Source organism: Neurospora tetraspora (genome assembly GCF_033439725.1).
Source record: "Neurospora tetraspora strain CBS 560.94 chromosome Unknown B0H65scaffold_1, whole genome shotgun sequence".
Lineage (NCBI taxonomy): Eukaryota > Fungi > Ascomycota > Sordariomycetes > Sordariales > Sordariaceae > Neurospora > Neurospora tetraspora.
The window spans coordinates 6,352,191-6,366,272 of record NW_026944383.1 but is presented as its reverse complement, the minus strand read 5'-3'; the positions used below and the strand labels follow the sequence as shown (position 1 = coordinate 6,366,272).

Sequence of the window (14,082 nt, the reverse complement as noted above, 5' to 3'; positions counted from 1 at the left end):
CTCAAGCCACCCAGTCTACCCAACAATCACGCCCTGCCTGCGTTTTCACTACCTACCAATTTTATTTAAGCATGGGCATTGAAAGGAAGCCAAGTTCAATCTTGAATCTCTCGTTGCTCTCATAGAGAAACCTCTCTCGGAGGTCCGCCGCTTAAGCTGGGCCAGTTGAGTTAAGCAGTTCGGTAGCGCAAGCCTCCCTCGCTCGATCCATCACCAGTTCTTCTCTCGGTACTCCTCAAATTCGCCCGAGTTGTCCTCACAGACAGCTCGTATTCGTTATTATAAACACTAGGTGCTCGAGAATTCAGGGTCCTGCATCATGACGGACTGAGCTTCCTGTCAGGGCCTTGGAGAGGTACATGTACTTGCGTGCTGTTGTCTATTGCGGTATGCATAGAAGTTACTCGGACCATCTGTGCACAATCGTGCATTTGCCCCAAGGCGTCAACCCAGAGTCCCAGAGCTTCCAGCTGAGAACACGCCGCTCTAAACTCAGAGCCCTTGCAGCTCGTTTGCCCCACGGGCGTGGTTTCATGGCATGTGCGCCTAACTAGAACGCCATTCGAACATGCTACTTAACTGTGAAGGATACTTCATGACATGGATCCCTACACCAACTTTACGTCGTTTCTGGCCTCTGTCCCCTTTCCCTTGTCATATCACAATCTCTCCTCATGTCTTCCCACCAGGTAGCTTCTCAAAATGGCGATGAGATGAAGAGGCAACAACGGGAAGAGTCAGTGCGGCGAGGGCTTTCGGGTCGAGATAATAAACAGTTTATTTCGGTGTTCCGTTCCAATTTCTCAACACTTCAGTCAGAACGCTTCACCTCCCAAACGATCTCCTGGGTAGCTGGCTACCCCAGACTGGCTCTGATATAACCAGGGGTGTTTTCCTTACATATTCCGATATCGTTTAATATTGTCCGTTCCTCATGTCAGATCTTCACCGCCGTACGAGCCACTCACTCCATAGTACCGAGGTCTCAGAGCCATCGGATCGATCGACACCACAGCTCGCAATGGCATCATCTGTGGACGACGAGCGACCAACTCCGGTCGATGTTCAGCGACTCTCCACAATTTGGGAGAATCACGGTACGATACATGTCATGGGTGACAGCACCAACCAGTCGGAAACCACCGTACCAGATCCAACACCGGACCCAACTTCTATCGAGCCACCAAGCCCTAGCTCAAGCAGCACCGAAGTAGACGAGAAGTTCGAGGCCGGCGGCAGATCAGACAAAGCATCAGCGACGGCATCAGTAACCGAGATTGAAGATATCAACAATTCACGCCCACCAGAACCCCCATATCATGTGTTCACAAAAAAGGAGAAGTGGCTGGTCACGGTCATAATCGCAGTGGCGGGCCTTTTCTCTCCTCTTTCCAGCAATATCTACTTTCCGGCTTTGGGGGCCATTGCCAATGTCAGTCAAAAACACCCACAGGATGTGTTTCAAGGGGTGAACAATATCGCTAACGCACTCGCAGGCTGTTCATATCGATATCGCGCTTGTATCCTTGACTGTAACCATCTACATGGCAGTGCAAGCGTTCGCACCATCATTCTGGGGTCCCCTCAGTGACACGTGCGGACGCCGTGTCACTTTCATCGGGACATTTGTTGTTTTCCTCATCGCCAACATCGGGTTGGCTTTCAGCAAGAATTTTGCAATGCTGATGGTATTTCGGGCCATCCAAGCGGCTGGTAGCGCTGCTACTATCTCCGTCGGTACGTGAAACTCGTCGTTTAGTATCGCCAATAGCCGTTGAAGAACGAGCATTAACCGTGTCTATTTATTCAGGAGGGGGTGTCCTTGGTGACATTACGACAGCAAAGGAACGTGGTGGTTATATGGCGGGATTTAGCGCAGGTGAGTAAACTCCCCTTCATCTTGGGAAGGAAATGATGTGACTGACCATTTTCCCGTTCATCAGTCCGCATGTTTGGCCTATCAATGGGCCCAGTCATCGGAGGCATCATCACCGAGTATCTCGGGTTCCACGCCATCTTCTGGTTTCTCTTCATCCTCGGTAGCATCACGCTAGCCGCGATCTTGCTCTTCCTCCCCGAAACCCTCCGTCGCATCGCCGGAAACGGCACCGTCCCACTCGAGGGCATCCACCGTCCCTTCTTCGACCGTCAGCTCCGACAGCGCTACTGGAAAGAAAGAGACGCGACCACGGAAGACGACATCACCGCGCCGCCGCCCAAGCTGACCTGCTCGACCTTCGTCGCCTCCTTCCGCTTCATGGCCGAAAAGGACGTCATCGTCACCCTCTTCTTCGGCGCCATCGTCTACACAGTCTGGAGCATGGTGACCTCCTCCACCCATGCCTTATTCCAGCCGCGCTTCGGCCTCAGCAACCTGCAGACTGGTCTGATCTTCATCCCCAACGGCGTCGGCTGCATCTGCGGGTCCTTGCTTTCGGGAAAAATCATGGACCGCGACTACAAGATCGTCGAGACCAGCTACCGCGCCTCCCACCACCTTTCGGGCTCCGTCGAGATCAACCGCAAGAAACTGGCCGATTTCCCCATCTCGCGCGCCCGCCTGCGTTCGTCGCTGTACTTCGTCATCCCTTTTGTTATTTGCGTCGCGGGATACGGATTCGCCGTCACCAGCCCCCGTCTCGGCACTGAAAAGAAGGGCATGGCCATCCCCCTTGTCTTGCAGTTCTTCATCGCCTTCACCCACATGGGTTTGTTCAATCTGAACAGCACCCTGATGGTCGACCTCTACCCGGGAGCCAGCGCGAGCGCGTCGGCGGTTAATAATCTTGTGAGATGTCTGATTGGGGCGGTTGGCGTGGCGCTGGTGCAGTTCATTATCAATGCGATTGGCGCGGGATTGACGTTCCTTATATTTGCTATTGTTACTGCGGCTTTTATGCCGTTGCTGTGGCTGGAGTGGAGGTTTGGGGAGCGCTGGCGGAGAGAAAGGATGGAAAGGTTGGAGAGGGAGAAGGCGGAGAAGCGGGCGGGTGAGGGTGGAGAGTCCGCGAGGGCGTAAAGTAATGAGAAGTCGGTTGAGTCGGCGACGGGCTGATTCCGGTCTGTTGTTATTTGCGCGACCTGGTCGTCGTGGCTGTTCTGTTTTTCGTATGTTCGGAACGTATCGTGGACGAACGGACGGACGACGGTGGTCGTTTTGGATAACGTTCGGAGCGTTCTATCGCTTGTTTCTGCTGGATTGGTATCAGTTATTGAAGCGCACGCAACAGTTGACGGTTTTGGAATTCGGAAGGTCCATGGGACCCGGGGGCATTGGTGTTTTTGCTAGACTAGAGCTGGAAGGCCCGGTTGCTAAAGTGGTCTGGATAGCATGGTGTTAACGGATAGACAATAGAGTTAAACGGATCTGGCGTCGAGTAAAACTGTTTAGCATTTGTCCGAATCGAGTGTCAATTGCCTCGCCCTACACATCGTGACTTCCAGATGTGAAGAATGCTACCTATGATTCCTGCTTGAACCGTGCGCGTACTCAGTCAGTGCTGCCCTTTCCATCCGTCAGTGGAGAGCAGAGCCTCACATTTCCCAGGTGCTCAAACTCGGAAGGAGCACCTCTCCAGGTCCGTTGTCGCGTGCGTGTCCATTGTGGCCTTGGGCATCAGTTGCACAGCGTGGTCCGATGAAGTGGAATCCCAGGTTTGAACTTCGCCTCCCAGGCGGTGTCACTTCAATTAACAAGAAACCTTTTTTCCCCTTGAAAAGTTTCCGCAAGTGACCATTCCATCTCAAAATCTTTGCATTTCGGATGGTGGTGTCTTCGTCGAACGATTTCAATCCCGTTTGTTTACTTCCCTTCCCCTTTGGGAGACAGAGTGGGGAATTTATGTGGGTCTTTTTCAATTCTTGGCAGGGGTGTGAATGGTCCCATTGGCTCAGATTGATCTGGACCGCCAACTTGGGATGGCAGAAGAGCCTCCATTCACTCGACGATTGTTGGTCGTAAAATAGCAATTGGAAAATGACATGGACATCTGAATACACTTTGGAAGAGACAGTATCTTGATATGGGTCTGTGCGAGTTCCCTAAAGAGAAGGTGGTGGCAAATTGGCGACTGAACTTGGCGGGCTTTCACGGATGGTTGGATTTAGGTAGCGACATGGGACACTCGGGAATGGCTTTTCAGGCAGAAGTTCATACAATGATAATATCGATGTGTATCAATGAAGATGCTGTGCATTTTCAGATCTTGATCTTAGATCGCGGGCGCTTGTTGTTGGGACCGTTGAGATGCGCGGCGTCCGGGTTCTCGTCCGTGCCGCTGTCCATGCGTCAGGAACAAAGACGACATCAATTTTCTTTCAACATTGTTGTCGCGGCTGTCACGAGTTTTTCTTTGTGCAGTCTACGATCTGCGTACAAGTCCATTAATCAATGCTATGTGATGGGTTAGGGTTTGACATCCCGTTAGTGACAGCCGCAACCGCATCCCGACCAACTACCGGTTGGGCTTCTGCCGTGTTTCGCGACTTTATCCACATCAAGAACTCAACCAGGGCTGTTCGTAGTTTGTTCATCTGGTGTCAACATGAAATGACGTCTGTTCTGTTGCGGGATGGCTGTTCTGGCCTGTTCTCTCGCCTGCTATGGCTGTTCGCGGGACAGCAGACCTGGACGAGTTCGCAGGACCTGTGCGAAGAGACTCGTCCGATATCACATTTCAGAAGAAGCATCCAGATTCCCAATGGATGAACAGTTTCTATGTTTGTTCCGTCTCAGGTGGGCTGTTCAGGATGGGATGACAGGAACCTCCAGCCAGTACGATGAACAACTGGCCAATCTGCGACTGTTCACGGAGCAAATCCAGAACACCCAACCTGAACTTGGCTGTTCGCAGGTTGAAGACACCAAAACACCATTCACTCCTGGCGACCTTGGAAGGTGACTGTCGAAAGCTGAGGTGGTTTAAAAGTCGACCGCCGCACCCAAGAGCTCATCCATTTTGCTCCCTCCCAAAACTGCTTCGACAGACAATCGTCAGACGACCAAAGTCAATCGACACTCTGCTATCTCAAGGAGCCTCAAGCAATCTACAATACCACTTCAGTAAGTACATCATCAGCACACGTCTGAGAAGGCATCGAGTACTTACCCATCCTCAACAGTCAAACATCGCGACAACATAGTCGACACCCACTCACCACCATTACCCCTCAACCGAACCGTTGCGACAGTCTCCATCTACGACGACTCTCTTAAACCGACATCATGTCACCCACACTCACTCCGCCTACCCAGAAGGGAAGCCCCAGGGGCATGTCGACCTTCTCGTGGCTCAAGCAAGCTTCCTTCAACACCTTGTGCATGGGTCTCGTCGTCAGCTTTATCCACTCTGGCATCAAGCACCTCTCCAAGGGTGAACAGGCCCTCTACTACTTCCTCGCTCTCTTCATCTGGCGTTATCTTCGCTTCTGCCTCAACATCATCGGCTTCTGGACCTACAAGGCTGCCCCCATGCCCAAGAGCAACGCCAACTACTACCCCGGTCGCGATGTCACTGTCGTCATTCCCACAGTTGATCCCCTCGGTGTCGACTTCCATGAGTGCCTGACCAGCTGCGCTCGCAACGGCCCCCGCAAGATCATCGTCGTCACTGCCGGAGAAGACCTATATGCAAAGACCCTCAGCGCTGTAGCTCCCGTCATGGACGAGTTCCCCCTTATCAACTTTCTGGTCACCCGTACGAACATCGCCAACAAGCGCGAGCAAGTCGCCCACGTCATCCGCTACATCAACACCCCGATCACCGTCCTTGTCGACGACCACGTCTTCTGGAACTCTCACGACCTTCTCAAGTCCTTGCTCGCCCCCTTCGAAGACAACCAAGTCGGCATCGTCGGTACCAACAAGCGCGTCCGCCGTCTCGAAGGTCTCTCTATCTGGTGCCGCTTCTGGAACATGCTCGGTTGCCTGTACCTCGACCGTCACAACTTTGAGATTCGCGCCACCAACGCCATTGACGGTGGTGTCTTCGTCATTTCCGGTCGCACCGTCGGCATTCGCACTTGCATCCTCGAAGACAAGGAATTCCAGGCCGGCTACCTCCACGAGATGTTCTTCTTCGGCCTTCTCGGACCTCTCCACCCCGACGATGACAACTATATCACCCGCTTCATGGTCAACAATGGCTGGAAGATCAAGATTCAGTACACCAAGGACACTGAGATGGAGACTACCGTCGGCGTCGGCGAGCCCGTCCATACCAAGTTCCTCGGTCAGTGCCGCCGCTGGGTCCGCACCACTTGGAGGTCCAACACCACCTCTCTCTTCACCGAAGGCACCGTCTGGGCCACTCAGCCCTACTGCGTCTACGCCGTCTATCTGACCAGCTTCACCAACTTTGCGCTCTTCACCGACGCCGCCCTGGTCTACCTCTTCACCCAGTCCTCCTGGTACACCGACGCCGCGGAGCCCAATTACGCCCTCGCCGCTCTCCTTTCCTGGATGATCTTCACCAAGACCGTCAAAGTCTTCCGCTACTTCTCGACCTATCCTCAAGACATCTGGCTCTTCCCCGCCTACGTCCTCTTCGCCTACTTCCACTCCTTCATCAAGCTCTGGGCCCTCTTCACCTTCTGGGACTACGCCTGGTCCGGCCGCAAACTCGCCGCTTTGACCGAGGGTGAGAAGAACGACGACAACGACAAGGAGCTGTCTCCCCTGGGCATCCACTACGACGAGGACATTCCCGACTTGGACATCGGCCCTTCCGTGTCCCCGGTTCCCTTGAACCCCATGGCTCCCATGGGCCCCCAGTCTGCCACTCTCATCAAGGCTTAGCTATGAGGAGGACTTGAGCAAGAAGAAAAGAAAAGAAAAGAAAAAGAAAACAATCACCAAAAAAGGTCACAAAACAAAAAAAACAATCACCAAAACAACTTTGCAATTTTCGGGGCGTTACGGATCGGAACAACAACAACAGGGGATAAGAAACAACAGCATCACACATCGGCATCAGAAAGAACAGCATCACTGCACTACAGCGGCATTTCAGCAATTTTCTTTTTCAGGGCGCACAACAGGACAACGGGACAACAGGACGACAAGACTGAAACGAGTAATGAGAAAAAGAACAACATGACGACGGAATGATCAAGATTATTGTACGATACCCCCCGCCTCTTCTGGTTTTTCGGTTTTCGGTTTCGGTCAACGGACGGATGGTTTCTGCATTATTTCATTGCTTATGAGATACCCCCCAACAACAACAACAACAACAACAACAACAACAACAACAACAACAACAACAACAACAACAACATAAACAACATAAACAACATACCCGTATGAAGAGCTGGTTCATGAAAGATGGATGGACATAGCCGGGAGATGAATGGATGGTTAGGAGGACAAAGACATAATGATAATGCGGATAATGAAAGGCGGCCGACTGGCTGGCTGGTCGGTTGATGGAGGATTTGGAGGAGAAGGGAGGAGAAGATAGGGAGTCAAGCATTGGTAGAGAGGTCGTGATAATATATGCTTGGCCCAAAAACTGTGCTCGCTACTATGATGGTGCAAAAGTGATGTGAAATGTTGTGAAATAAATGCCTGTGACTCGAAAAATATTTTAAGACGTGACGTGACGTGACACCTTTGTGTCTGATGCACAGAAGCTGCTATGGTGCCTTGCGTGTGCCTGCGTAGTTGCAGTACCTATTGCCGACGTACCTGCCTGCCATGCTGCCGCTTGCAAACGGTATCTCGGAAGTGAATGCTTGATCCAATTTCACTCCAAACCACTATAAACTTCGTCGAAACAACTTGAATAGCGACAGTGAAGATGTTTAAAGTCTCTTATCGCTGGACCGCGATACCTGCTTGTTGTCGTCGTGTATAGATTTAGGAGGGACATGTCGTTTGCAATCGAATCCACTTGTCGCAGCTGCCCAGGTATGCTATCGTAGTGACAGTGCTAATGACTTGTCCAAACAACTCGGCAACATCTTGACAAAACGAGTTTTAGTCGACCGATGCCAATTCAACAGTCAATGGCAAGATCTGGGGGTACAGTTGCACTTTCGTTGGCGTTAACATTTTCGCATATCAATCACATTGTCTTATTATCTCCGCGGGTCCACCCACCACCCCCTCGGTGCAAAAGAAAAGCCAAACAAACCACCGTCGATATAGCCTGCGAGATCACCAAGCCCGCAAAAACAAAAAAAAAAAAAGACAACGGAATCTCCGCACATAAAAGCCTTTTAGGCGAATGAGGCGTGAAGTGGAAAAAAAAAAAAAAAAAAAAAAGGAAAAAGAAATGCCCAATAACAGGATTGAACTGTTGACCTTCGCATTGACTTGATATCAAAGAACTGATATTAGTACGACGCTCTAACCAGCTGAGCTAATCGGGCTTGTGCTGATTGTTGTAAGGAGGGGCAAGTTTACCCGCTTATATTCTCACCGTTATTAGCCGCCCCGAACCGTGGGCGGACGCTGAATGTAGAGGTACCTTTCTCAAGATTCTTGAGAATGTGACGGCGAGAGACACTGCAGTGTCAATGTAAATATTGAATCTATAATTGATCGTCTCTGAGCATTATTGCCGCGTTCATAGGTATCCTGTATGGTTTTTGATGTCCTAGATTTCCCACTCTTCTAATCGCGGCATCATCAAGAACACCCGCCTCAAGTTTCTTACGCATGTTTACAAACATTGATCTATGGCATGATTTGAACAGTCATCTGGTATAATAGGGTATAAGTATTATTGATCATTTTCAGAGCCGGGCTTTTTTTTTTTAACCCAAAGCCCCCATTCGTGGTATCATCGTTACGTGCAACTAATTAAGACAACATATTCTCTCATGGGTATAACATTATCCATCTTTCATCATCAACAACATATAACAAACATCATACGTTTGAGTTGTTCAGCATGAATTGGCCGGGCAGGCGATGTTGGTGCCGTACACGGAACCGTCAACACCAGCCAGGGTGAGGATGGCACCGACGACACCACCGAGACCCTCGCCAGCAATGAAACCTGCAAAAAGACAAGCTTGTTAGTACAGAGTTGCAACGGAGTGGTGAGCGTAAAATCCAAGAACTTACCAGCAGCGAGAGCATAACCGTAGATATCCCAGGTCCTCATGCTGTACTTCCTCCAGATAGCGGCAATGATGGCACCGAGAAGGGCGGCGTTGGCGAACACGGGGGCGGGAATGACCCAAGAAAGGGCGATAGCACCCCAGTTGGGAAGCCACTCGCGCCACTTCTCGCGCTCACCGACGAGGTAGAAGTGACGGACGAGGACCTGGAGGATGGAGACAACGCCCATGACGATGGCGAAAATACCGGAGGAGAGAGGGATTTTGACGTTCGGATCGGTGACAGCCCGAGCGACGGCAGCCCAAGCGGACACGGAGGGGACCGCGAAAGCGCAGTGAGCGTCCGGAGAATTCGCCACCTCAGGATCGTAGATGCAAGGGTAGGCCTTGGTGAACAGGACGAAGAGGCCGGGGGCGAGCCAGACGGCAACAAAGGTACCAATGGCCTGGGCAATCCACTGCTTGAGCGGGGGAGTGCCGAGGAGGAAACCGGTACGGAAATCGGAGACGAGGGAGGTGGCAACGTCAGCACCACCGGAAGCAAGGCCACCGGCGGCCAAGTTGATCTTCTGAGCGTGCTTGATGGTGAAGCCAGAGTGTTGGGTGGCACCACCGAAGACGAGCTGCGAGGCCTTGGAGGCGGCGGTGAGAGGGGTGGAATCGGTGACAGCACCGATCTGGATGGCGAGGAATGAGAAGAGGAAGGCAAGAATGACGGCAAGGATGGTGAGACCCGGGTGCATGTCCCACTGGAAGTGGAAGATGATCATGGCAACAACCAGGGTGGCGATAAGGCCGACAATCCAGTGCCAGTGCTTGACCTGCTCGTTCGCCTTGGCGGGATCCTCCACTTCCTCGCCAGTCCGGACAACCTTGGCAGCCTGCTTAGAAAAGAAACCGTTGGTCTTGCCACGGGCGACAAAGGTGTCGTTGATGCTGACGCAGGTCTGCTGCCACGAGGACTTCAAGCCGAACCAGATGACCTTGTACTGGACGAGTAGCTCAGCCATGGAGGAGCAGACCATGACCATGACACCGGGCCACAAGAGCCAGTAACGAGGCGAGGGGGTAACCCTGCCGAGGTCTTTGAGAGAGAAGAAGGTGTAGAGGCTGTCCCAGTGAGGGTCGTGGGGATACTGCTGAATGCCGATGCACTCGCCGTAGTGAACCAAGACGGGACCAATAACACCCCAGGCCAGGAACGAGCCGACGAACATACTGATAGCAGGGTTAAGACCAATCAGGATACCGGAGCCGATGAAGGCAGGAGTCCATTCGAAGTACCAGCCCCACGACTCAATGTTCAAGGCCCAGCTCTTGTAGCCTGACCAAATGTGAATCCAGGTGAAAGGATGCCAATCGTAAAGGATACCAATGGCATAGTACGAGCCAACACGGTGAGCCAAAGCGGCGCCGAAGGAAAGACCCAAGCACTTGAGCTTCTTCATGGCCTCGATGCTGCCAGCTGCACCAGCGTGCATGGAGCGGATGGTCAAGGCGACGGCGGTGGGCGTGGGGAAGATGAGCTTGAGCTCACGGGCGACCTGAACGACGAAGAACTTGCGAAGAGGGGTGACGTAGAAGAGACCCAGGAAGGAGCAGACCAGGGTAATGGTGAAGATGGCGCCAATATCCTTCTGGGGAGTGGCGCCCTCGCCCATGGTTCCAAGTTGGTACATGGCGGGGATACCGGCGACGAAGATACCAGAGATACCACCAGCACCAGTAGCAGCGGCCTGGATAATGGAGTTTTCCTGGGGACCGAAGGCACCACCGATGATGGGAACCTGGCCGGACTTGGACATCATCTTGACAATACCGTAACCGAAAATAGCACCGAACATGTTGGCGCTGAAGGTGAAACCGGTCTTGAGACCTGCATGTGAATAGTTTGGTTAGAGTAGTGTTTTGAGACAAACGCAGCTTGTGATCGAATTCATGTAGAAGACAAAACTCACCAAGATAGAGGTTGGAAGCGCTGACAAGACAGCCCAAAACGATACCGGTGACAACGGCACGGATGGTCAAGGGGTTCTCCTCATGAACGACTGAAGCGTCCATCTTGAGGGGAGCGAAGAGATCCTCTTCCTCTTCCTCGACCTCTCCAGTGCTCTCGACCTCAACCGACATCTTCTCCTTGACATCGTAGGCATTCTCGTAGGCGGGGGTGCTCTCGGAGAAAGGGCGCATGTTCGCCGCCGAAGCGTCGAACGACTTCTTTTCCTCCACGTTGGCCATGTTTTCCTATTCGGTGGGGAGGAATAGGTGGAGGTCCGTTGGGAAGTTGTGAGCCAAAGGTCACAACGTAGTCGACTGTGGTGGGACACGGGAAAAGAAAGAGACGGGACCGGAAAATGGTGGAGGGGAGGGCGGTCCCAGGTTGATATTTATCAGTCACCATGGCCATGACTGCGACGGCGATTCCTCCTTTCTTCTGCAAGATAGACAGTTGCTCCATTTGTCTGGTGCATCCGGAGTACCCCTGCCTGGCGTGGGCGGCCAAGAACTAGGGCACATTCTGGCCGTTGGGTGTGTAACTGTACTAGGACCATGTACACCACCCATACGGTCCAATGCTGGTTTGTTTGTTAGCTCAGTACTCCAAATGAGATCTTCAGACCCGTCAGAAACGCTGCGGGAACACTTTAAAGTGCCTGGATATCAACACAAAAACACATAGTCAGTATCGAATTGACATGTTAGCCGTCATATTAGGTCTTGATGTTGGAAGATAAGGTATAAATTGGATGTAAGCACGCTTAGCAAAGCTGATCAGAGGTCTCGAGCTAACAAACTTTCCTGGGGTAAACCGTACCAGCCCAGTAGATACTCGTCAGGGATACAAATGAAACTCACCTTCCATTCCCGTTCTACTGAAAACAGAGCCCTGTTCAATACCCAGACACGGGCTGCATCCCGCTGGTTCAAGGTCTCGTGGGCGACTTGCCGGTGGCCCAGCTGGCCCAGGGGATCAGCAAAAGGTCAAAAGCTTCCAGTCCCAATCTTCTCCCATATCACGTCGATCCCCAAGGCCTGGAAGTTCGAACTGCTTGTGCTGCCGTTCGCCACGTTGTTGGGTCGATCGGGCGTAGGCCGTGATAAGCAGCACAAAGATGACGCGGAACCTGGAACGCAACACCATGACAGACGGATACGGGACCGCGGGATGGCGATAACACTGTCCTCAAAGAGCACCCGCCCTTGAACCTCGGGTCAGGAATGTTGCAAGGTCTCCCTGCTAGGCCTGCAAGTGCTGCAACCCACTTTTACGACTCTGGACCACTGTGTTGCCACGGTCGACGCCGGTCGTTTGAGAGCCGCTGATTGGCTGGAGGATATATAAGGCATCCCAATTAGGCAGGTCGGATGTCTTTTGTAAAAAGGGCAATCGTCGCCGTTTTCGAGTCAAACCAATTCGCTTGCACCGCTGGCATGGAAAGCAGTTGGCAGCAGAAGCCTGGCCACCACTTTTGTTACTCTGACTCCGACAGTCCATCGGTATCGTCAGGGCGCGGCAAAGGAAATCGATGGATGGTGCGGAAAAGGTTGCGCGCATGATGGGGGAGGCGGTAGGCGAGCATAACATCCGCATCTCGATGGCCATGATAAACATGCGCCTAGTACGCAATAGGCCAATTTTGGAACATCGCGCAGTATGCCAGAAAGGGGTGCGATCTTGAATGGCATCAAGATCCGATATGTGCAACCTCAGTGAATGTCAAATCGGGGTCGATTGAATCAAGCGCTGGCCTAGCATTTTCGATGGTTTGATATAAAACGAAACTTCAATTTTTTCACGTTGAGCCGTGCGCCTTGGTAAGTTCCGAGCTCGGTTCGGTTCCCGGCAGGCAACCTGCGCTGGGGTACAGGGGCGGGTTGCCTGCCGAAACACCGGGTTCCCAAAATCGGCCTCTACCCGGCCACCTCTCTTCAACCAACAAACACATCTCTTCTGAATGACTCAATTTTCAACGTCACCTTGGTCGGATTGGGAAACTCAATTCATGAGCTCCGTCTCGATCTCGCAATCCTCACCGTCGACCTGGACCTCCATGATTCATCACCCCTTTCCCCGCATTAGGTCGTGATGGCCTTCCCCTTCCCCGCCACCTCTTATGTTGGTTGGGAGCCTTCTGAGAGTCAGTCAGAATATAGCGCTTCTCTAGGCCCAACGGGTCTCGCAAACCAGTAGATCTTTGTCCAAAATGGCAGGTGCATGGTTTCGAGAAGCAGCCGAGGGACGTCCACTCGCCAAGACAAAAGCACACCAAAGGCACACAACATCCCTACACTACAAACAATCCTCGGACTAACCCGCTCACAAAAGTTAAGGTTGTGTGGTGTGTCGACCGTTGTGGTTACTGGCTGTGGACTGTGGACAAGCAGAACAGGCACTGACCATATAAAACCCACACCCTAGCCCCGGCCCCGCAACACCACGGCTCCCTGGTGGTTCTGGTACCGTACCGACTGATCCAGGACATCGGCAAGGTTCAGGCTAGATCCAAGTGCGAGCAACTGCTATTCCGCAGAATGATCCCATCTATACTCTTGGCCGTTTCCAAACAAGCAGGTCGCCAACTGCAATCCTCTACATATTGTCTGAAGCACCACCTTACTATACTTGCGGCGGGACAGATGATTGACCCAGGCCCCATTACTCACGATCTGGTGCGGCCAATTCACAACCAAAACAAACAGAACTTACAGTACCCAGCTGATGATCCAAGCATGTTGAGCACCGATATTTCGAATCAGTCTGGAGACAGCAATATTGACAAGGCGTTGAAGCCAGCGATATTGAAGCTCGCGAACGGCACTCCTCGACACGGAGGATCGAGCCATGCCAAGATATAATGCGTGATAAGCGCCACGCACCAAAGCTTAACCTCCTGCCGTTCTCGATAAGTTCCGATCCTTGGTGGCTTGGCAACCACCACGCCCGGATCTCTCAAAGTGGATGGTATCCCGACCTGCTGTACTTGACTACCGCATAAGGCACAGTGCTTGAGC

General features: G+C 52.4%; 3 protein-coding genes and 1 non-coding gene across 4 annotated transcripts; 2 read left to right on the top strand and 2 right to left on the bottom strand.

Moving 5' to 3' along the window:
• Positions 1-1,021: 1,021 nt before the first annotated feature.
• On the top strand, positions 1,022-3,019 carry B0H65DRAFT_516942 (major facilitator superfamily domain-containing protein; the record flags this gene model as incomplete). The annotated part of the gene is made up of 5 exons (XM_062828672.1): positions 1,022-1,432; positions 1,497-1,737; positions 1,811-1,879; positions 1,944-2,593; positions 2,684-3,019. 5 exons carry the CDS (start codon positions 1,022-1,024, stop codon positions 3,017-3,019), a joined length of 1,707 nt encoding a protein of 568 aa, XP_062687107.1.
• A 2,205-nt stretch (positions 3,020-5,224) lies between these two features.
• On the top strand, positions 5,225-6,796 carry B0H65DRAFT_585353 (glycosyltransferase like family 2-domain-containing protein; the record flags this gene model as incomplete). The annotated part of the gene is made up of 1 exon (XM_062830922.1): positions 5,225-6,796. One exon carries the CDS (start codon positions 5,225-5,227, stop codon positions 6,794-6,796), a length of 1,572 nt encoding a protein of 523 aa, XP_062687106.1.
• A 1,481-nt stretch (positions 6,797-8,277) lies between these two features.
• On the bottom strand, positions 8,278-8,373 carry B0H65DRAFT_t25. Its single transcript has one exon. It is a non-coding gene; the product is annotated as a tRNA-Ile (tRNA).
• A 320-nt stretch (positions 8,374-8,693) lies between these two features.
• B0H65DRAFT_585352 (OPT oligopeptide transporter protein-domain-containing protein) lies at positions 8,694-11,737 on the bottom strand. The gene is made up of 3 exons (XM_062830921.1): positions 11,028-11,737; positions 9,074-10,945; positions 8,694-9,005 (listed from the first exon to the last, which is right to left on the bottom strand). Exons 1-3 carry the CDS (start codon positions 11,305-11,307, stop codon positions 8,893-8,895), a joined length of 2,265 nt encoding a protein of 754 aa, XP_062687105.1. The 5' UTR covers positions 11,308-11,737; the 3' UTR covers positions 8,694-8,892.
• Between the last annotated feature and the right edge of the window lie 2,345 nt (positions 11,738-14,082).

Bases quoted from the DNA above. Each gene is read 5' to 3' on its own strand.
- B0H65DRAFT_585352 (XM_062830921.1), bottom strand. From the start codon at position 11,307: ATGGCCAACGTGGAGGAAAAGAAGTCGTTCGACGCTTCGGCGGCGAAC. The intron at 10,946-11,027 runs GTGAGTTTTGTC...ATTCACATGCAG, and splicing joins CGCTTCCAACCTCTATCTTG to GTCTCAAGACCGGTTTCACC. The intron at 9,006-9,073 runs GTAAGTTCTTGG...GTCTTTTTGCAG, and splicing joins CGGTTATGCTCTCGCTGCTG to GTTTCATTGCTGGCGAGGGT.